Raw genomic sequence first — 23,590 nt, forward strand, 5'->3', positions numbered from 1 at the left:
TTATCGTTGGTTTCTGTCCCCAACAGATTTATCGCCGCCCGAATAGTAGCATATTTTTTTTATATTCCGAGCTTCGCGGTGACTATACCACCATGGCTCCAATACCCAGCAAAGCTAGGGTGTACGCGGATGTGAGTTTCACTTCATTTATCATATCTTCATCTTGTTGAGTCTCTTTTTTTAGGTCAATCCCTCGAAGCCACGTGAATACTGGGACTACGAATCACATGTCATCGAATGGGGTAACATAGACGATTATCAGTTAGTTCGAAAATTGGGTCGCGGGAAATATTCTGAGGTGTTTTTGCTCACTTCCTATGCTTTTCTACGTTGACCAAATTCTGTACTATAGGTGTTCGAAGGAGTGAAGATAACTACTGAAGAGAAAGTTGTTGTTAAAATACTGAAGGTAAGCACTTCAGTGGTGGACATCGCCCGGTAACAAGCGGCGACTCTTTAACTAGTTATTTCGTGGATATTGGACATGGATATGGATTGCATTGTTTTCGTATGTTTAGCCTGTTAAAAAGAAGAAAATCAAAAGAGAAATCAAGATATTGGAAAATCTTCGGGGTGGAACAAATGTCATCACCTTGCTTGATGTCGTCAAGGACCCGATTTCTCGCACTCCAGCGTTAATTTTTGAGTAAGTGGAAGCGTTCCTTAGCAACCTGGCAATTTTTTTTGAAAGAAACTCTGCCGAATAGTTTGATGTGTAATACTTAAGATATGTGAACAATTCGGATTTCAAACAGCTATACGGAACTCTTAGCGATTTCGACATTCGATTCTACTTGTATGAACTTCTAAAGGTTTGCGTCTCTTTTTATTTTACGGAATGTTTCTCCCTATCCTAATCATACGGGTTGTATTACATTCGTAAACAAAGAATTTCCAGTTGCACCGAAGTGCTAAATATGCAGTTTTCTTTCAGGCACTGGACTATTGTCACTCACAAGGAATCATGCATAGAGACGTGAAGCCCCACAATGTTATGATCGACCATGAAAAGAAACAGGTTGATTGTTTTTTTTTATGAATAGGAAAAAGGTTCGAAATGTCAGAGTTATAGCTGCGTTTGATTGACTGGGGTTTGGCCGAGTTCTACCATCCAAAACAAGACTACAATGTACGAGTCGCCTCACGGTATTTCAAGGTATGATGCAGTGCTTCTTGTTTTCCTCAAGATTTTATTGTGGAAGTAGAGATTGCTTTTTCAATGTGTTCGCTTCCACAAGAGCAAGCTCAAGTTGGCCTTTTTCATCTCTTGTTGGTAAGATACTACCAACATAATAAGCAAATCTTTGCGAATGTTTCAGTTCAGTTCTCTGCTACTCACTGTAACATCAAAAATGGAGCTAATGTTTATCATAGGAACAATTTCATGATTTTCTGTAACCATGCTTTCTCATTACTTCCATCCAAGTCTCCTGCTCGCACTGCCTACCGTTCAATTGGATCTTTGCAGATATAGAATAATTGGGAACAGGTTTCTGACGAAGTTAAATGCTGATACTTCGTTAATCATGACTGTTTATTGCGTTCGTGTGTTTCTTTAGAAAAATCATATCATCAAAAAGCTCAAACGCTTCAGTGTTCAAAGATCCGGTTCATCACAGGTGTTCATTGTGAAAGGGATTGCTTTTCTGCTTTTGTGAAAATTGGTCCTAGGTTACCAATCCACTTAGTACGTGAGATGTAATTTCATTTAAAACTCATCAGGGGCATCCTATATTTCTGTATCTTTTCTTGATGCGACTATTCAAACTCGAAATGCAGTGTCACATTGTCTACAGCTACGAGCAGAAAACGCAATACACATACGTTCTTGCTTTTGTTCGGATGCTATATTACGTATTAACTTATATTTTTATATGATGTTGTATTGTAATTAGGCTGTTGCGATATCGGCTTTGGATCATAACCCTTGTACGTCGATATTAGAGGGTCTTTTTCAATCTTTTCTGTAATATTTTGTAATATTTTTTAAAGTCACTTTGTTTCCCTCCCTTACGGCTATAATGAATTTATGTTATGTTCCTAACGACCGCGTTCGACTGCATAAACAGAGATGTGGGAGCGTGTGTTTACGCACATGAGTCCTGTTTGCGTACAAATATGAGTCCAGATCCCTAAATATACTCCATGATCTACTAGTGTTTGATTTTAGGGTCCGGAACTTTTGGTCGATTATCAGTGTTATGATTACTCGCTAGATATGTGGAGTCTCGGTTGCATGCTCGCCAGTATGATCTTTCGTAAGGAACCCTTCTTCCATGGACATGATAATTATGATCAGGTACGTAAAGATATGTTACAGTGAGCTGCTTTGATTAGATTGTTCCCTTTTATTACACTCGAAAATAAATCGAAACAAATCCAAATTTTTCAGCTTGTCCGCATTGCAAAAGTATTGGGAACTGAAGAGCTACACGAATATATTGACAAGTATCACATAGAACTGGATCCGAGATTCAACGATATTCTTGGTCGGCATTCACGGAAACGTTGGGAAAGGTCTGTTAAAGTTATATTTCTTCTATTTACTCCCACATTTCTTTATATATGATATGTCCTCAATCTTAAAACCTTGCAAACAAGACAAACAAGTGGAGGCTGTGGTAATACCACATTTGTTTTCGACAGTATTGGAGTTAAAGGCAGCGTATCAGGAAGTTGACAATGTTGGGTTCTGTTCAGGGGAATACAGAGTTCGGTGTAGATAGTGAGTGTGAGCTTAGCCACGCTTGACTCCCAATAATCATAATGAAAATAGCGGTGGACACGGGCATGTACGAGAGTGACGCGTTATAGGATGCAAGTTCTTCAGGACGGTTAGAGGGGAATTTTGACATGGCCACGATCAAACTCGTGAACTACAACTCGAACTCTATATTGTACCATAGAGGATCCAACATAGTCAATTTTGTGGTATGCTGCCTTTAATTGTCTATAATCCGCATTTCGGAATTCAGCACAATCCATCTATTTCTAATGCATGAAGTATTAACTCGACAGAAATAACATTTATTCCTACATCTTCAAGTCTTGTGTAGTCACTGTGAGTAAGAGTTTGCTTACAACAGAATTTATTTTAGCCCTGTGAGAAATAGTTATTTTGCATTTGCTACCTTTGCAATTGTTTATAAAGTTTAACATGCCATTGTTTTTTTTTTTGCTAAAGGAAAGATGTATAAAAAACTGTTTGTAGGAGTTTCTATTTACAACTTGAGGAACTGATGGTGGTAATACAGACCTCTCAAGGTGTTTGGCTACAGGGGCTTGTGTACTGCATCACCTCGGTCTAATGAAATAATGAAAATGAAGATGAAAGTGGAATTGCGGATAGAAAGCATAAATTTTAGCAGATATTTCGTACCAGTGAAAGTTTGGAGTACCTATAATTGAGTCAAAAGATCTTACTGTTCATTGCAAGGATTTTGGGCTGAGAATGGTTGAATTGCTGTCGCTTTCAATTCAAGACATTCAAAAACTACTAACTAGATGACAATGGGAACGTACTTTACAATCATAAAATTGTGGAAATTGAATTGAGATGTGCCGTCATCCGTATAGCAATATTCGGGGGTGATGTGGATCTAACATGGAACTAAGGTACAGTTGAGACTGTGGCTGGAACTGGGAAATCCGCCAAATGTATGGGCAAGGACACCCCCTCAGAAGGTTATGGTTGCTCTGCTTGGGCTAGCTAAAAAGTCGTTCCTGTTGCATTCTGAAGCTACAATGCTTTGTTTCCGGAAATGGTTTCCTCATTCAGTCTAGGAAATTCCCATTAATATCCACAGTTGAAAGAATGCAAATGTTCGAACTCTCATCAGTTTCTGCGGAAAATGCGTGCGTGGTGGCTATGTGATTTGTTTGCAATATTTTCTGCAAAAGTTCTTGTTGCCCTTTTAAATGTTTTTTTTCTTTCCTTGCTCGAGAACTGTCATTCCCTAATTGGAATATGATAAAAAGCCTCTTATACCGAAAATGAGTCATTTAAGTGTTTGAAAAGTTCTTTGGCGACAGTTCTCTTCTTCATACTTAAAAACGCGCGGAATGGGACTGCTTTTGATAGTGTTTTTTTTTTGTTGTTAATGTAGCTGATATGGTAAATGTATCTTTTGCTTGCGTAAGTTACCGTGTCGTCACGAAGTATTTTAAGGAATTGATGAGAGAAAGTACGGATATTCTAGAAATTTCAGTGTTTCATATTTCAGTGTTTACTTCAAGTGTCCTCCTAAGGCACTTTAGTGAAAATATCTTTTTTGTGCATTTCACTGTTTCGAATGTAAAGGTTCGCTGCTTTATGTAATTGCGGAGATCGCTATCAAAACAATATAGATGCTTCAATAAAAAATATGCGTCGTTTTTTTAAGTCGGGTCTCCTCCTCTTTTCGAAATCGTAAGTCTCTGCGAAGGCTTCGCTTTCTCATTGAAAATTATAATCTGGATTCTTACATTGTGCGCTCAAAGGCAGCGTTCCTGGAGATTTTCCTGTTCGAGGGATGACATTCAGAGCTCTAATTTTTTCAAGTTGAATTTCCATCCTCAGAGCTGATAATTCATCAGTAGCGACCCGTCAAGTTTTGCTTCTTTTTAAATTTCGCTTTATAGTTGTGGCTTTTGCACAGCAGAACACTTTTAAGGGCAAATTAATGTTTGTATGGTGGAAGAAATTTTTCATTTTCATTCTTCCTAGTTAACCTGTTGATCCATGCAAAGATTTGGAGCTTGATTTAGATTCATTCATGCTGAGAATCAACATCTCGTCACACCAGAAGCTATCGATTTCCTCGACAAGCTGCTCCGTTACGACCATCAGGTGGTGTATTTTTCTTCTGTTCTGAAGACGTTTTTAATGGCTTGGATATTTTCCTGTTTAGGAGCGCTTAACTGCTCGTGAAGCTATGGCTCATCCTTATTTCTACCCCGTTGTTGAGGCCGCTCGTCAGGGCGGTGACACGATTTCCGTGAAGAGTGAACACTCTGAAATCCTTCCACAAATCGCTGCTACATCCTAAATAGGTAGTTCTCATCGCTGGCTTAAGCGGTTCGCTCAACTGTTTATACTCTGGTTTAGGTTCAGACTGGTTCTCCTGCGGCGTAGTCTGTGTTACGCTAACGTTCCGATGTGCCTGCTGCCTGCTTCCGGTGGCGACTCTTACTCCAGTCTGTTTGTTGTTCTGCACTATTTCTCTCTTCTGCGGTATCCTTTTCGCAGTATTTCCTGCTCACTTGATCCATTAACAGTCGATAACAGTGGCTGAAAAACGCTACTGATTTCTTTTGTCTCTTCTTAAATTTTTATGTACAATCTATAGACAAATCGTGTGTATTTCCTACTCAAGCTCTCCTCCCGTTTCTGATCTTTATTTTTTTTTTTGCTTTGTGATGACGAGCTGATTGGACTGTACTAAGTATGGATGGTAGACATAAAATGTGCATAGTCTGTTTTCTATTCTTGTGCCCACGGTTGGCCACCTATTCATATATGATAATGACGGGATGATAAATTTTTGAATCATGCAAACTTTGGTGTTGTTAGTTATCATAACACCGCCATTCAAAGACATCTAAGTATGTAACTCACTTCAATTTCATGTGGATTTGCTTGTAGGGTGCTAAAAATTCTAGAGGGCATGGCGCCGTTTTCTTTCTAACTATCACCCATAAGTGAAAGAGTTGTAGACTTTTAGGCAGTGCTTTAACTGTCTTAGATGGCTCTACTTTTTAATGTTAGATACTCATGTAATATTATATTGTTTTGATGTTGTTTCGCCGGCTAACGTTAAAATTATTAACGCTAAAGTTAAATTATGATGGTTAATAACTTTAGCGTCAGCACTCCAGCAAAGCAAAACAAGAAGAAGAAAAATGCAAGTTCAACATAGAAATTGTACACTAGTAGTTTCAGTAGTGGGCTAAGTTTGTTGTAGGGCTTTAATACGTTGATTTTCCTCTTAAGCATTCCTTTCAACTACCTATTCAGTTTCCATTCTAAAGGATGGCACGGGCTTGCTGTCTTCTACACTCCTTAAGCGTCACTGTTTTAAGATGCTTTGCTTGATTCACTGATTTCATTGATTCCGTGTAATGTCAGGTTCTGTATTTCGGTGGAATGTAGACTAGAGCGCTTCACAGAGATGTGGTAGCACGGCTACTGATTTCTTGCGGCTTTTCACACCAAATTTTCGGGAGCATACGAGTGCAAATGGAGAGAATCGAAGATTAGGATCATTCCAACTTTCAAGCAGATGGGGGGGGGGGGGGGGGAGGGAACAGTACGGAAGAGTATAGCGGGTGATGGTGAAGAGGTCGTCAGGTCACGTTACCTACCTTTTACCTCTCGCATTTCAATATGTTGTACCCCATGCATGCATAATGAAGCTTTAGCATCAAATTTATCACGTTGGATGCTCTCCATCAATGTTAGATCAATCCGTCTAACTTCTTCTGTTGCTTGTTGGCTGCTTTGTTGCCCGCTGCATTCAGTGGAAGGCACAATTAGAGACATTTTCAAAAGTTATCGAGGAAAGTTCTAGTGATTTTGGTTTACTGTGATACAACACAAAGTACATTTAGCAGTAGTAAAGAAATATTAGATAATCGCATATTCTTTGTACGAAGTCTCGTTATCAGGCGAGTTCCCTAGGCGGGCGATTGTTATCTTAGAAAGAAGTGTTTGAGAAAGGAAATCTCTGTTTTTAATATTTGACGCATCTATGATGAATTTGAGATACTGTGGAATGGATCAGTTTGTAAGAGGTTCTGCTGCGACCGCATGGTCGTCGGTTCGGAACTTCCATGAACAACGACGAAAACACACGGCGAAAACACTGACTTGATATATCGATTAGTATTGGTTGGACAAACATAATTGTGTTGATAAACCTCGAACAATTTCGACTAAAGTCGAAGGCGTTACTGCGTCTCTACCGGATTGATTAACACCAGTCATTTTGTCCTTTTATCATTTACATATCTTTATATTTCCTTGAATTGCTTTTTCGCTTGTATGGTGTAGGTCACAGAAACATATGCTGATTTGGTTTCTCTTATCTACACCATCCAGTTCAGAATGTTAGCGGGACGGTGCGTAAGCTCATTGACACGCATGTGCGCTCGCCCACTTGCAACTCAAGCTGTTGATCCCGTCGCACCCTCTCCCATTTATCTTGATGTACAAGCAACTTCACCGATGGTTAGTTACTACATCTTGATATAGATGTAGATTCAACTGTAAATTCTAATTTTAACATCCTTATAAGTGAAATAATAAGGATCTTCGTGTGGTCGATGCCATGCTGCCATATATGGTGAACGACTACGGAAATCCGCATTCACGAACTCACGCATATGGTTGGAAAGCAGAAGAGGCAGTAGAGAAGGCGCGGACTCAAGTCGCAGCAATCATAAAGGTTACGTTTGCACCGCTTTAGTATTCTTTATTTTTTTCTTTCGCCCAATTTTCTAAAATTCAATGTTTCCAGGCAGATCCCAGAGAAGTCGTATTCACATCTGGTGCTACAGAGTCAAACAATATTGCCATCAAAGGAGTAGCGAAGTTTCAACGCCATACTGGGAAGAATCACGTTGTCACTTTGCAAACGGTAGTAATTTACGAATAACAATACGTCTGAAATCGTTATCATATCTTGTGTTTACAGGAGCATAAATGTGTGCTGGATTCGTGCCGTTCATTGGAGACTGAAGGTTTCAAGGTCACATATCTTCCTGTAGATCATGGCGGAAGAGTTGACTTGAAGGTAATCGATAAGTTTGTGTGGTTGAATGAACGCATACCAAAAATTTCTTTTTAGGCACTTGAGAAAGCAATAACCCCAGAAACTTGTTTGGTGTCGATTATGTCAGTGAACAATGAAATTGGAGTGATCCAACCTATAAAGGAAATTGGTACTTGCATTTCTTTTAAAGTCTCGACGATATTTGCTCTGGAGATCTTCTTGAACTTTGATTTTTTAGATCACTGTTTTAATCTTTGATCGTTTGAAGTTTCTGCATCCGAAAATCTAGTATTTCAGGGGAAATTTGCCGTGCTAGAAAGGTGACTTTTCATACTGACGCTGCTCAGGCTGTTGGGAAAATTCCACTCGATGTAAATGATCTGAAAGTCGATGTGATGTCTATTTCAGGCCATAAAATTTATGGTCCAAAAGGTAATGTCTTTATTACGTGTACTTTTGCGCTATGTACCTATAATTGAAGTTGATTGCGTTGGATCCCAGGTGTTGGGGCAATCTATGTTCGTCGCCGACCTCGTGTTCGGCTTGAGGCTCAGATGAGTGGAGGAGGACAAGAGCGTGGTATTCGATCTGGCACGTTGCCAACCCCGCTTTGCGTTGGTTTGGGAGAAGCATGCCGAATCGCAAACGAAGAAATGGGTGGGATTATGCGACGTTCTCTGGATTTTTTCTTCCAAATATACTATTACAGCACTACTCAATAGTTTTATCTCATTTTTATGTTGTTGATTTTAGAAATGGATGCAGCCCATGTGCAACGCCTTTCGGAGATGCTGATAAATGGCATACAGTCAAAATGCAGCGACATAATTCGAAATGGAGACCCTGCACATGCTTATCCAGGATGTGTAAATCTTTCCTTCGCTTATGTTGAGGGTAAATCTTCTCCACCAGTCTTTAGCTCTGTTTGAATTCGAAACTATTTCCAATTTTATACATGTGCATCTTTGTTTTTCTTCAGTGCAGAGAGCTTTTTTTTTGTTCTTCTCTGTCCGTTCTTCTCGAGTTTTGTATTCTAGGAGAATCTCTGCTAATGGCTCTAAAAAGTGTTGCCCTGTCTTCCGGAAGTGCATGCACTTCTGCATCCTTGGAACCTTCATATGTTTTGCGCGCAATCGGTACTGGGGAGGACTTGGCGCACTCATCTATCCGATTTGGCATTGGTCGGTTCACTACAGAAGAGGAGGTGAGGAAAAACCCAGCTAATGTCTGGTAGAATTTTTCAGAAGGTTGTTTGTGTTGCTGTTCTTGTACGCTCAAACTGATGGGCAAAAAGTGAGGGAATTCAGATTTCTTTTGAAGTTTGGTTGAGCGAAATAGAGTTCTGATTACTGGTGGAGTGAAATCAAACTGTTCGGAAATGTTTCTATTTCCCTTCGTATAAAATTACTCGGAACTAGATTACAACGCCTCAGTTCGTCTGCATTTTTCTTTTGCAGGAAGAGTTTTTTTTTTTGGAAATTTCCGGTCACTCTTTTTGTTATCATCTTGTTTTTATGCTGCGTGTAAAACATCCATAATAACAAAGTACAGTCGGGTCAAAACGACATGAAACACGAGTGTAGTTGCGGTGCATTTGCGTACACGCTCGAAACGACGCGCGGAGGCAGCAGTTGGGACCGAGTTGGAACCGTCGCGAACTGCAGCGATGAATGGTGCCAGCAAGGGTTTCACTGCGAACCTATTTGCTACGCTCCACCGCACCACCTCGAACGAAGCCGTATACGCAGTTGCGCACGTGCTTCATGTCGTTTTGACTCTATTATATGTGTTGTTACAATACAACACCAAAGATTCGTAGATTCCATGCAAAAAGAGAACACCAGATTAGTTTCTGAGAAATTGACTAGCCTATGTGGAAACAGTGAGATCTGCACTTAATGTGTCATAATTGATGCTACATTGATCATCTGTCGTTTACACCTAATTGAACAGCAATAAACACTAAGTTGACAATAAGATTTGATGTGGAACATCATTTCCTCTTCTATACTGGAAAATGCTTCTCGTTTATCTGTGGGTACGTTTTATTTCTTCGATACTAACGGGCTCAACTCCTTTCAGGGTGTGGTCGGAATTGCAGGTTTTTTTTTTCCTGAATACAAAAAGATGTTAGCCATGTCCTTTACAAATATTAATTTACATTTTTGAAGGTACAACATACGATCGATCTATGTGTGAAAGAGGTTAAACGATTACGCGATTTAAGCCCGTTATGGGAAATGGTACAGGAGGGTATTGATCTGAAAAGTATTCAATGGACTCAGCATTAAATTAAGAGTGCAATTCATTCTAAGATCGTGAATTCTATTCAACTCTTTAGAATCTATCAATACTGTTGAGTTCACTTTTTGTTAGTCGCACGCTGTTAGCGTTCTTTTATTCACGGTTACCAGGACACGGTCTTAAACTCTTCTAAACGGATGCGTAAAAGCGTTTTCATAGCTTTGCCAAGCCGTCTCCGATGATGAAGGATACGAATTCAGTTAAGCGAAACGAAATGGGCGAGTTATCACAACAAGGGACGCAAGCGGAGCCCCCTTACATTTTTTATTGCGCGATATATCGAATGTGTGACATTGGCTCGTTGCGTATCGCTTTTCGCGGTGGTCCGCATTTGAAGAACCTCAATCTGCGGTGCAGAATCTCTATCTTTTATCAAACGTAGCGCGGAGGCAAAACTATGAAAACGGGTCAACTCCGGTTATTGGTTAGTCACCTTTTCTTCTTAAAGAATGAAGTCATAGAGTTCTTCATGTATATTTGATGTTTGATACGATGCAAATTTTTTTGTATATACGAGATAATAAATTGCATTGTTCTGTGCTTGTGTGGATAGAATAATAAAGTGTGTAAAAGTGTCTGGCGTCAATCAATTCGCTTGGATGCGACACGGCATTCACTTCAATTCAGAATCGTTTGAGGCTTTCGAACGCATGTCTAGCTCGTACAATGTCTTGCGAGTGCGACTCGATCTATAAAGCCAGTGTTTTTATCATCCCCGACCAATTTGTCGGCACCGAAGAGATGAAAGACCGGGGCGTTTTCGAACTCTTGACCGTACTGTCACAGTAGAACTTCTTACCAATTGCGCCACATTCGCTAACGATAGAATAAATAGTGTAATGATAGAATGTTACGTGCTGTAAATGCGCAGTAAAGGGGTTGAATTTCCTAAATTTAAGTGGAGAATAATGCTACTAGAAGGGAAGGGATTAATCTGAATAGATGAGCTCAACCAGGAAAGGCAGTTTATTAGAAACAGGTCGTGATTGCACGAACTACATATATTCGACAGAAAATAACCGAATAGTGCCCAGATTTGTCAAAAATTCAGTTTTTCGAAGAATGGGGTTCTAGCCGATCGACAAATGGTAGGAGACTGCTATGCACATAAATTGCCACAGCATGTTCTATGGAAGTCTTTGCGAGGATCCTGGCTGCCATGCCTAGCACTCAGCACGATGATTGCTTCTAATTAGGCCATTAGACGAGATGAAGGTTGGATTTGGAGTCGTCAGTAATTCAGATGAAATATTGGCCATTGGGCATGTTCTTCTTCTTCCCTAATATCATTCATTGTTCGAGGAATACTCACATAGGTATGTAGAATCATTTGCATTCGTAAGAATAACCTTTTCGTACATTTCAAGAAAATCATGTTCCTTAGTGTCATACTTCAGGTATTCTTCTGGAAGAACATATCCACGATTATATTCGTGAAGCTATTAATTTCATTGAAAGTGCATTTAACGATCGTATTCTAACAGCATACCCGGATTGCGGATTCCATTCAATTTTTCGTTACGTTAACTACTCGGACCACGAACAAATAAGAGGAAAAGGTTTGCTTAAAGGCGGTGTTTGGGAAAACATCAAATATTAGGATTTTTCCGCCAGCAGATAGGGTTTGGAACGTAGTTCACGAGAATGGCACCACTATAGAAAACTACGAAAGAACACCCAAACACCCAAAGTTCAGGGATCAAGTGATTCAGAAGTGGCAGAGGCCTCAGTTTATGCAACGAGGCAGCTCTTTACACCCTTAGTATTGAAGAGATGTCTGAAGTGATTTTCGTTACTCGTGCGGATGTAAAAAAGTGTCTAATTGTTTGATTCCATCGCTAATCCGTTTTGAAGAGTTTCATATAATAATAATAATAATATATAATCAGTCCCATGGACGTAAAGAGTTGCTTCGTTGAGTAAACTGATGCCTCGAGTGTCTCTGCTTCCTGAGCTTGCTGGCGATGTTTTGTGTCTTTGTTGTAATACTTGTAAACTGAACTTTGTAAAAATGTCATGTCCTCAGATAGCATATTCAGTTTTTTTTTGTCTTTTTTGAATCCTTTAAATGGTGAGTGTTTGAAAAATAAAAGATACTAGCACATAGTTCTCATCTAATTGCTTTTAGAAATATGCTTCACATTGAAATCCCTTCTAAAAAGGGGTCGACATCGAAAAGAACTTGAAAATTATATTCTTCCAATAGAGGATTCCGGAACAAATCTATTTGAATAGCGTATATAAAATTACAGCAGATTAAGTCTCGTGGATGTCGCAAAAATTTTGTGCCCAAAAAGAGACTTAATTCTGAGTATCTATTATCATCCACGGATGCTCTGTGAATCAGTGAACTCAAAAACACCGTAGATCACAAGGTGTTTCTTTTGAACTTTTAGGTTGTTTGCGAATTTCCTGTCGATCATGTGTTACCTCAAAGATTCGCTTGATTTTTCTACATGTGGTGGATTGGTGTGGATCCTGGTCAGAGCTCAAACTCCGAAAACATCAACAAAAGAAAACATAAACAAAATAAGAGCAGAAAATGGAAAAGTACTTGGCGCTGTTGAGAATTAACAGTAAGAGAATGTGAATTTTAATATAATAGCATTTATTAAGTGACCTTTTATGTTATATAAATCCTCAGTTTTGTAGGTATTTATGACAAACGTAATAACTATGAAGTTCTACAAAACTTGTGTTTTGTATGACTCTTTTCACTCAAAATCCTCCCCAAAATAGTAAAATAAGGTTACGTTAAGTTATTTCACAAGAAATAATCTTTTCTTTACTATTTTGTAATTATCCATCGAAAAAATGTTGAACTACCACCCATTTCTTATTTTCCGCTTTGCCTTTGCTGTAGAGAAGTATAATAAAAATATAAATAGGGGTGATAAAAAAAAACCAGAAAATAAAAACCGTCATCTGGGTGACATTCATCTTTTGAAAAGAATTTTCTACATATTTTTTGAGAAAAGCTGTGAAAGAGATACCTGGTAATATTTTCCTGTTTTCAAATATTCATCGTTTGAGAAGTTAAAAACTGGCGACGGTGAACGACGAAGACATCTACGAAGACACCGCTGTTCTTAGAGAATTCTTGCGCATTATTGTACGTTCTGAACCTATATATTAATTCAAGGAACAATAATTCAATACAATTGTACATGGGAAAAGCAATATAAATTTTTTGTTGCATGAACTGCCAGTGTTGTCAGTGTAATCTCGTTCACTGGGTAATCCGACTAGTGTTTTTCTAGAAAATTCCACAACATTGGAAAATTTCATGGTCGCTGCCTTTGATGCGTGCTTTATTTTTGAAGTGTGAAAATTTTACTGCCGCCTATCTTGTCGTTCAGTGTGTGAACTTATCGAAGCTGGTGCAGTAATAATTCTCGGACCTCCAAGAAGAGAATTTGCTCAGTTCATCGAACCGATTTGTCGAGAGCTGGACGTAGTTTTCATCAAGTATCATTGGGATCCTTTCAAAGATTTCACTGCAGATGAGACGTGGGTGGCTGGATATTTTATTGATGTCATTTAAATTACGAAGTTAAATCCGATTCCAGATATGGATCCGCAACAATTAATCTTTTTCCCACATCACATTTTACTACGCTTCTGGATAAGCTGCTTCTACATTGGAAATGGGATTACTTCACTTTTGTATACACAAACAAAGATGGTACTGTTTTCCTTGATCTGATTTAACAAACACAGGTGATCCGTAGCTGTTGGATCACCTAAGAGGTTGATGGTTCTTATTTTTCCAATTTTCTAATTCCAGAAAAAAAAACAGCATTACATCACTAGGTGGATGCATAAGTAATAGAGTTTTTTTTGGAATTTAAACTTGTGCACAGAAAAAAAGAGTTTAGCGCTATGTAACATTTTATTTGAAAGAGTATTTCTTCCTCATCAAGGTAATGTTTTTGGTTGTTTACGCTGACTTGAATTTTTGCTAATTTTAGATCAAAATAGTATGCATCTTTGATTTAACGTAAGTCTATGAATTTATGATCCGGAGGAAACGTTCGAAGCTCTTTTGTTTCTAGTGGTGTTTCATTCAAGATGATTTGAAGACAGACAATGAACAGATGCAGCAAGAGCAGAAAAATGCACATTTTCTTGAAAGCAACTTTAAGCAAAGCTAGAAAAATGGGAACAAAACTGTTTGAGTCCGACTAGACTTGAATCAGTTTTGAATAGAAAATAATTATCAATTTATATGGTTTCTCAAAGAAATACCTATGGAGATTTTTTTTAAAATTTCAAGGACTCCGTAAAGAGCCAGCGCTGGTTTATGCTAACTCCGCGATGACATACGTTTCGCAATGAAAAAAAAATTGGAGAAAACTACTACAGTACAGAAATAAATCTCCTGGAATTCTTTCGCCACCACGTAGATCACGTTTGATATGCTTAGGCTTGAACTCATACTTCAGTACATACTTTCCTGAAACTTAATTAGTCTTCTTTCTTATTGTATTATATGTATATGTCTTCAAATCCTTCACTCATCATCTTCAATACCGTAATTAGAAGGTAATAAGCTGATAGACTTAGCGTTAATTCGCGTTCATTGTTTTAATGTCAAACATTTCAAATTTCGTTCATTCGCCCTATTATCCTTGAAAGCAATTAATCAGATAGTCCGCACCAGTGAACTCTTTTGTTATGCTCACAAGAAAGATCCATGTGCCTAGCGTATTTAGTCATAGTAGTCAACGATGTGTTTCTATTAGTGTGTCCAGGAGGTTTTTAGATGGGACCTTTATTTGCTGAGGTTTCGCTCTTTTAGCCGTCTTCTGATAGCTAAATGGATGTCGATTAGAAGAGGCTCACGTTTATTCCGTCAAGTTCCGCACTATCCTATGTAGGTTTCGACAATCGTTCAAGGAAAGTTCAGTGAAAACGGGACCCATATGCATTGAAATTAATCTTACAGTATTACGTAGTGTGCCACCGGATGTAGGGCGGCTAGTAGCACGCACTCGTCACTGGCTAAGTGTACCAGCGAGTGAGTATGTATTGCTGTATGTGGATCACCAACGACGATATAGATTATTTGATCTACACACACACAATATCAGGCAGTTATAGCTCACAGAGCGGTACAAATGGCAAGAACTCATTCGTTATCGACAGGCATTCATTCCTATTATTCATTGAAGGGTTTCTTTTAAGAATCCAAAACGCCTCCAACATCTTCGTTGCGGATGTTTCTGTTTCGTAAGCAGGTACAGCGCATTTCACATCGTGGTCGTTTCCGTTGTGGGCCTCATGTCTATGTCTCCGAATTGGTTTTATCAGTTATTCGACGGGAATAAGCGTGAGGCCGTTCCAATCAACCTCTATTTGGGCCTTCGAACGCGGCAAAAAGGCCAAAACGTCAGGCTAATGAAGGTTCCTTCCTGAAAACTTCGTAGTCGTTCTGGTAGAAAAACATAGATTTATGCCGAGATTCCAAGACGTGAGAACGTTTCAAGTACTACGCCAACGATAATACTTGTTTCAGTATAATTTTCTTGTCGGTAAGAGTATTTATCCAACTTAACGCTAACGATCATATTGCTATTATATATGACAAAATTTAATAAATGTGATTGGTATTGACAGTAAAAACAGTCTTATTATCAGCTCCAAGACAATTAACCCCGATTCTGTCGCGTATCTTCGTAACCCCTTCATTACTGATGGTTGATGATTCCACCGAACACGGATTGATGAAAGCTGCGCTGGCCCTAAGAGGGATTTGTGATTGGTCAGTTTGATATTTAGTAAAGAAAAATTCTAGGAATTTCTTGCTGTAACTGAAATTTTTAGGAGTTTCTGTTGGGTGAATAGAAATAAGGTGGTTATTGACATGAATCCCAACAGTACGCTACGATTTCTTGATGCTGCTCTCAAGCTAGGAATGATAAGTATCCATAATTGGTTCGTGGTCACCAGTCTGGTAAGTTCGATTAATTTCGATAGAGACTTTTATCATCGAATGGTACTCGGATAAAATGTAGGAAGAGGGGGAGTGGTGGGACACCCAACACTGCTCTAGTTGAACTGTGCCCGACCTTGGAGCTTGGAGCGCAAAAAATCGCCCCTGGGGCCCAGAAGTCATTCTCAGCTGTCAAACGCGAATTGCGGAGAAGCCAACTCTTAGACCGTTTTCGGTTTTGTTGGAAGTAATTCATAATATAACTCAGCAATCCACTCCCAGTGAGCGTGTGTGGACAGTTTGCTAAAGTTAAAACATAGGTAGTTTCAGCTATACCTTCCTTTCTTCTTTTAGTAGATTTGGCTTACATATTATGTATCCTCTAGGACTAATGCTTAGGTTTCATGGATCTGACTGACTCAGCCATTCACCTCTAGTGATCTGAAACTGTTGCCTTTTCAAGTTGATTTCAAAAGGGAAAACGATTTATCTTCTAAAGGCAGCACACCATGAAAAAACCGGATGGTTCCGTTCGACTCGCTGTAGTCGCTGTAAAAAACGACCAGGAAGCCGGCGTTTTTTTCACGATGGTTTGCATTGCAACGCGTCGTGAAAAAAACACAACACGCTTGCGCACGCGCCACATCAATGAGCGAACCTTCGAGGATCAATGACTTCTCCTCACCACCCTATCCAAGTTGAACTAATGAAAGGATTGCTGAGAGAGACGGAACGTGTACATAACGGCGCGCTCTAAACCAGTTCCCATGCTGTTTCTTACGACGATCATCGGGAGATGGGACCACGTGGTTTTCCATGATCTAGGACCCCGTATGGAAGCTTTCTTTGAGAATTCCATAACACGCCAGATCAGGGTCAAGCGTATAGTTGGGAAAAATCCCTCCTAAAAAAGACCCCCCCCCCCCCCCCTTCGCAGACCCTCCCAAAAACGACCCCCTCATCTCGTTCCTACCAGCATACAAGTATAGCTGCCCACACAGCAATCAAAATTTGGGTATAACAAAAAAATTTGAAAAACAAATAAACACCTAATAAATAAACTAAAATAATACGATGTAATAAACAAATAATAAATTATTTTAAAAAATAGTAATGCTACAAGTAAAACAAAATACATATTGTAATGGAGCGATGTTAATGGAATAAATGATAACTAGAAATTATACGTTCATGTTAATTATATGTTCAAGATGCCGCATGACGTGTGCCAGATGGAAGAAGATCAAGAAAAATAAAAGTTTTAAACAATAAACAAAAGTTCGATCCCCGCCGGAACCATTATTTTTGCAAAGCGAAAAAACAGCTGGAAAAGAAGGGGAACACCTTTTAGAACAATTTTCGCACTATTTCCAACTATTAGCAAACAATTTTACTCATCGACAATGGAAATGAAGGCATAAGAGTTCGATCCCCGCCGGAATCTAGATTTTTGCAAAACCGAAAAAAAATCACTAAGGAGAGCATTTCATAGGCAATTTTTTGAAATTGTATTTAAAGCACTGTTTGCCACATACAAGTGTTATGTAGAGGTTATTTTAACGATTAAAACCAGGTCTTAATTGGAAGTTACTGCTGGACAGATCGGATTTTGTTACTTTGAAATAAACATGAATAACTCACTAACGAAGAGAAGTGAGAAGATAAAGCTGGCTGCATTGTGCAGACAAAGTATTGCGCTACAAAATGGTTAAAAATTCTTTTGCAGGGACCCTCTGGTTTTTTTGAAACCTAGTTGAGAAAAAATTTGAAATTTGGCATTTTTCTCAACTTTTTCTCAACTAGCTTTTTTAGAGACGAAAACTACCTGTGAAAAAGTAAAAAGAAATTGTGATAGAAAAAATCTTCCTCTACAATATAATTCAAACCGAATTCGTTTTTATAAACTATGAGCAGAGTTATCGAAATTTTTTTGAAGTCACACAGATTTTGACGCGTTGCCGAAAATCTGAGATTTCGCTCTTTTTCCCGTTGGATACGGTAGCTTCGTTGAAACATTCGACTCCATATTTGGATAGAGCACCAAGGAAAACCCTTGACTGCAAATTTTGGCCTCTGTAGGTGTTCTGGTTCTCTCAAGAGCTAGTTGAGAAAAACTCGAAAATTTGAGGCAAAATTGGGAAAATTGGGATTTTTCTCAACTAGGTTTCAAAAAGACTAGGAAAGCTAGAGGCACCAAACTTTGTAGAAATATAAAAGAAATCTCTCTCTACAGATCGCAGCCAGCTTTATTGCATAAAATTCACTTTGAGCGTAGATATTCAGAAACACGTGGAGCCTACTTTGTACTAATGTTAACCCTAATTGCGCCTGTAGATATCTTTTTTTCGCTCAGTAGCAGCATCAGAATTGCTTTACTGAAAGTAAGATCCCTGACCATCACAATAAAAAGAGCGCGGCATCTCTTTAGCTATCCAATGTTGTTGGATCACCAGCATCAGCCCTATTTCAACAGAGCGTGTAATGGCCAATTAACAGATGTCCTTATCGAAGTCTTTGTAATCGCGCATAAATTAGTCTGCACTATACTTACCAACTTGAGCCAGCGTACTTGCTTTTCATTGCAGCTATGCTTCTACTTTTACTTAAACTTTACTCTTACACTTCTGTTAGCTTCTGAAGATCTCGTTTGTCATCCGTTCCTAAGCGAATTTTCGACGCTGCGTTCCCGTACAACTGCGGATCTTCAATATATTGAATTGGCTGTGACGGAAGAGTGCCGAAATAATGTGCAAGCTATGAAGGAAATGAAGATTGCTTCTTATTGTCTCTTAGTACTCAATACGAAGTCACCTCTGGTTAGTTTCATTTCTCTCATATAAAGTAGTAACACACAATTTTGAAGTAAACTATAATTTTGTAATTTTGTTTTGTAGAACTGTAATTTTGTAGTGCTTAGACTTGATGGGTTTGACAACAAGTCGATTTTTTGAAAGAACAAAAACCTTCAGGTAGTTAATTGCATTTAAAATAATTGGTTTCCTATTTTATCACATCACAACATTGTCACTTTATTTATTATGCATCACATTTATTCAAGATTTCAATTGTTTTGGTTTGTGCCACCGAAGCGACTCCGACGTCATCAAGCATCAGTTAGAGCAGCAAAAAATGCTAAGTCGTCCATCTTCAAGATTGACTCAAAAAGGGCAGTAGTTTCATTACCAGAACTATGAAGAATAAATTTTTTAAAAATCATTTTTTGGTTTGTGTACCCTCTTTTTATCCTAACTTTTTATGCTACAATAGTCTTCCTAAACTGCAACCGCGAGTCTTCTTCAATTGTTTATTCGAATACTAGAAAAAATTACTTATTCTATATCATTTATTTTTATATTAAACAATTTTTATATTAAAACACAAGTACTGAATATGCATCATTGACGTTTTTTCTTCTTTGAGACAACTCTTCTATTTTTTAGTCGCAGATATCGGGACCTGAAAAAAAGCGTTAGAATACGTTTCAGTTTTGAATATCTTCTGATGTGCGATAAAAACATGCTATTTACTGCTGATCATCCTTCAAGTTTCAGCACTACGTCTGAAAAGAAACAGTTTTCACTCCTGCTTTTCTGCTGAATGTCGCATACCTAAATTACACTTCATTTTGTACACCTTAATATGTGTTTGTTTGAAAACGCCAACCCCGTCTTCCTTTTCTCTTTGCTCCTTTGATTTTTTTCTGATTTTCCGACCCCTACTTAAATTTTTTCCTAGTTTTCCGACCCCCTCTTACGATCCCCCCCCCCTCCTGATCCGACACCCCTCTTACGACCCCCTGTTGAGAAATCCTCAACACACGCTTGACCCTGCGCCAGGTTCATGGTATACTGCCCTTAAAGGCATCACTCCACGAATCTGAGGTGGTACGGATTTCAGGTGGAGTATTCGCATACGGAATGGGAGACTATGGAGAGGGGGGTGATTCCATCCATTTCTTCCTAATTGCCGCAAAAAACCGGAAAAAGGCCCAGAAGATACGGCTTCAGGCGTTCTGGCGCACTATTTTCTATAGGGAGTTCGACTGGAACGCGTCAGCCGTGTGCGGCGCCGCATCTTCCGGGCCGTTTTTTACGGCAATTAGGAAGAAATGGACAGAATCACCCTCCTCTCCATAGTCTCCCATCCCGTTTACGAATATTCCACCTGAAATCTACACCACCTCAGACTCGTGGTGTGATGCCTTTAAGCACAGTTTTTGTGCTCTACGGATGTTTTTGCGCTCAAAAGTACACTTCAATTAGAGCAGTGTTGAGCAGTGCCACAACTACACTTTACCCTAGTTCTCTTATAGACTAGTGTTTATAGAAAGGATTTAGGATAACTTGGATACTTATCTTGAACAATACGTACATAATACTATGCGACTGTCGCTTATATCCATATGGAAGGGGGATATCGATCCGTTTCTTCACAATCGCGCAGAGATCAAAGAGCTCTATCAACGTTGGCTACGCAATCTACGGGAACCAAAGATAACGCCTTTTGTAGGCAGTTAACCGTAATCCCTGCTGGTTGTGCTTGTGATTGTTGATAAGGAATTGTTCCAGAAAGATTTCGCCTACATTTTTGATGCATTGCTTACTTCTTGCCATATTAGCCAACCTCAACGGAGGAAGCGTTCATGCAAGACAACTTTTATGATTAACAGTGACGAAATTATACGTGTACAGGTACTTGAAGCTTGAGAAAAAGTTCTGGAATATTGTATATTCGCTTATTTAAGCCCGTCCGTGGATTGACTGGTCTTCTATCGTTTGATCCCAAAGGAGAACGACAAGAAAATGAGCTTCAGATATGGGAACTGGGAATGAATGGAACTCCGTTAAATGTGGGTGTCCTATCCAATGAATAATTACATGCAACATATAGAAAAATTTCCCAGGTTTGGCTACTTGCACTCATACGAGGATTCCAGGCATAGTTTTCAAATGTCCCAGCTTGTCTTGTCTTGCAGGGCCCTTTTTCTGAAAAAAAAGAACTTTCGGTTCTTAATCGATACCCATATCTATTATATATCATTATGACCTGTGGTCTACCTCCGTATTAATTGTAGAACAGTTTATTTAGAGTTTCTCAGCAAAATGTGTACACAGTCGGGTACCCTTCCTTAAAGGCATCACCCCAATCTGAGGTGGTACGGATTTCAGGTGGACTATTCGTGCACGGGATAGTAGATTATGGAGAGGGGAGTGATCCCGTCCATTTCTTCCTAATTGCCGTAAAAAACGGTCCGGAAGATCCGGCGCGTGCACCAGGCTGGCGCGCTCCAATCGAACTCGTTGTAGAAAGTAGCGCAAACCCGTATCATCCGGGCCGTTTTTTACGGCAGTTAGGATGAAATGGACGGAATCACCCCTTCTCCATAGTTTACTATCCCGTAGACGAATACCACCTCACATTCGTGGAGTGATGCCTTTAAGGCTTCCGTGGCTAAGAAAACTTTCAACAAGTTCGGTGACATTAGTCGAGCGGTCGCCGACTTTTTCGACTCCAGCTCCTCCAATTCTGGGGAATGAGGATCGCCTACCCTACATGGAGCACTGTAGTGACTAACAATGGCGATTATATTTATTGTTGATTGATTTCCATTGTAAGTTTGATTAAAAAAGATATGAAGAAATAGATTACAATGCTATCGCGGCTTTCTTATCAATCTAGTAGATTAGCTGTGAAATTACTGTACAATTCTGTGGGCTCAGGGCGTAAGGAGCGGCGGAGTTGATAAATAAATTGATTTACACTTTACGCTCCCCATTCCTGATTTGTAGAGATTGATTTGAGTTCTCGCTGTGACACTTGCAAACTGAAATCTACCTCATGGTAGAGAGGATCCCACATCGAAAATTTCCCTGGTTTTGAAGAAATAGACGCTAATTTAGCACTTTAAGACCGGATCGTGGTCATCGGACAGCAGCGGCACGAAACAACTCTCAATGAGAGCGGCGACTATACCTGGAACACAAGAGTATGATGCCAATAGAAGGCATCAGGTTCGTTCATGGATTCAGAATGGAATAAGTGTCGATAGAGTAGAAAGGGCGTAGGATCGAAGGAGATTATTCTCTCTCCACCCATGTGATCTAGATGTTTGGGAGCGTAGAAAGAGGCTCCCGAAGAACTTCGTCACAGGACCTGAACGTGGGGTCTACGAGAGGTTCTTGAGTACAACGCGATCATGTTCGCCAAAAATGTTTTGTGCCCTCGGTCCTGGGAAGAACAGTTGTGGGTCCTGGATAGAGGGAGCCTCTTTCGTCGTCCCCTCAGAACTTCAGTCGTAGAAATTGGACCATTCTTTTAGGCTCGCGTCCTTCGAGTTTCTACTATTGCAGAACGACCATACGTGATGTTAAAGATCCTACCAAGCGGAAAAGTAAGCAGGCATGAATTATCAAATAAATAAATTATGACAAAAACTTTTTCGAAAATACTTATCTCCCAAATGACTACCGTCACCTACTTTCAAAACAGGTTTCTTGCAGGTCACTTATGAGGGCTTCTGCGTGGACCTACTGGACCGACTTGCTTCTTCGTTACATATATCCTATGAAATTTCGATAGTAAAAGATGGGAAATATGGTGAACCAACATCCAGCAATGGAAGCGAATGGGATGGAATGATTGGGGAAATTTTGAGAGGGGTGAATTTTGCGTTGCGGCCTGGTTTTATCTATGTATCGTGATATCATAACCAAGGAAGTGATTGAGGAGGCGGATATGGCTGTTGGACCGATAACCGTGACGGCAAGACGTCTGGAAGTGGTGGATTTCACTGATCCATTCCTTCAGATAGGAATTTCCATGTTGATGCGGCAGCCTAGCCAGAAACCATCTTCTGCTTTGACAAGCTTTCTTTGGCCATTGTCAGCAAGTTGAGTTTTATTTAAGTTGAAGCAGAAATGCAAATATCTTACTGTAGTCTTTAAAAGGAACATACTACGGTGATGGTGTCAGGATCTCTCCAGGAATGGATAAGTTTGGTTTGCGAATAAGAATGCAATCGTGTCCAACTGCCCCGAAATTCCCATGGAAAACGGTGTGAGAAAAGGCGTGTCGTAACGAATCCTCCAACGGTGCAGCTAACAACGTGGTGCATGGTCTGGCACCGCCTACGCCAACGAGAGCGAAAGGCAACGTCAGAATCCCGTTGGTTGTCCGCTCAGTCGCAGACGCGGCGCGTATCTCTGCTCTTGCATGCGTGACGCGTTAAATGCCTCGTAAGGAGGAATTTCCCCAAATTACCCAGGAAAACGACATGGTCATTTTCCACGGTAATTTGGGGAAATTTTTCGTGATCGCGACCATACTCATGACTTAGACCCCTAACCCTATTTATTCGCGAAATGATTCCAACAATAAATTTAGTGGAAATATCTTCAAATGTCACGCAGTTGCCAAATTTACTGTTTCGTTTCGACGCGCAGCACCAACAGACTTGTGGAACTCTTTTTTGCTTTGTTTTTTTAGAAATAAATCTTGCGCTTTTGCTATGAGTCTGCACGGTAATTAGAATTACCTCATGGCCATATTCGAAGAAAATTGCTTCTGATACCATAAGCACCATCGTCCTATCGATTGTGAG

General features: G+C 39.6%; 3 protein-coding genes across 5 annotated transcripts; all 3 read left to right on the plus strand.

The window, feature by feature from the left end:
• Positions 1 to 92: 92 nt before the first annotated feature.
• RB195_007077 (uncharacterized protein) lies at positions 93 to 5,027 on the plus strand (the record flags this gene model as incomplete). The annotated part of the gene is made up of 11 exons (XM_064180507.1): positions 93 to 131; positions 185 to 298; positions 353 to 409; positions 519 to 646; positions 728 to 812; positions 935 to 1,018; positions 1,073 to 1,156; positions 2,171 to 2,299; positions 2,393 to 2,517; positions 4,747 to 4,828; positions 4,890 to 5,027. 11 exons carry the CDS (start codon positions 93 to 95, stop codon positions 5,025 to 5,027), a joined length of 1,065 nt encoding a protein of 354 aa, XP_064037372.1.
• Positions 5,028 to 7,084: 2,057 nt separating this feature from the next.
• On the plus strand, positions 7,085 to 10,042 carry RB195_007078 (uncharacterized protein; the record flags this gene model as incomplete). Its single annotated transcript, XM_064180508.1, has 10 exons — positions 7,085 to 7,207; positions 7,287 to 7,424; positions 7,497 to 7,616; positions 7,674 to 7,772; positions 7,827 to 7,920; positions 8,049 to 8,183; positions 8,253 to 8,408; positions 8,505 to 8,645; positions 8,789 to 8,955; positions 9,923 to 10,042. 10 exons carry the CDS (start codon positions 7,085 to 7,087, stop codon positions 10,040 to 10,042), a joined length of 1,293 nt encoding a protein of 430 aa, XP_064037373.1.
• Positions 10,043 to 11,298: 1,256 nt separating this feature from the next.
• On the plus strand, positions 11,299 to 22,884 carry RB195_007079 (uncharacterized protein; the record flags this gene model as incomplete). 3 transcript variants are annotated; one of them, XM_064180509.1, is made up of 13 exons in its annotated part: positions 11,299 to 11,371; positions 11,453 to 11,614; positions 13,415 to 13,565; positions 14,936 to 15,075; positions 15,696 to 15,819; positions 15,882 to 16,011; positions 20,328 to 20,495; positions 20,559 to 20,681; positions 20,735 to 20,839; positions 21,900 to 22,001; positions 22,310 to 22,381; positions 22,491 to 22,649; positions 22,705 to 22,884. In XM_064180509.1, the coding sequence occupies 13 exons, from the start codon at positions 11,299 to 11,301 to the stop codon at positions 22,882 to 22,884; spliced, it is 1,689 nt and encodes a 562-aa protein (XP_064037374.1). The 3 variants fall into 3 exon arrangements, with proteins under 3 accessions (XP_064037374.1, XP_064037375.1, XP_064037376.1); XM_064180511.1 differs by lacking the exons at positions 11,299 to 11,371; positions 11,453 to 11,614; positions 13,415 to 13,565; positions 14,936 to 15,075 and having other exon boundaries at positions 15,752 to 15,819; XM_064180510.1 differs by lacking the exons at positions 14,936 to 15,075; positions 15,696 to 15,819; positions 15,882 to 16,011; ... (5 more) ...; positions 22,491 to 22,649; positions 22,705 to 22,884 and having other exon boundaries at positions 13,415 to 13,599.
• Positions 22,885 to 23,590: the final 706 nt, after the last annotated feature.

The sequence above is a fragment of the Necator americanus genome, chromosome I (assembly GCF_031761385.1).
Source record: "Necator americanus strain Aroian chromosome I, whole genome shotgun sequence".
Lineage (NCBI taxonomy): Eukaryota > Metazoa > Nematoda > Chromadorea > Rhabditida > Ancylostomatidae > Necator > Necator americanus.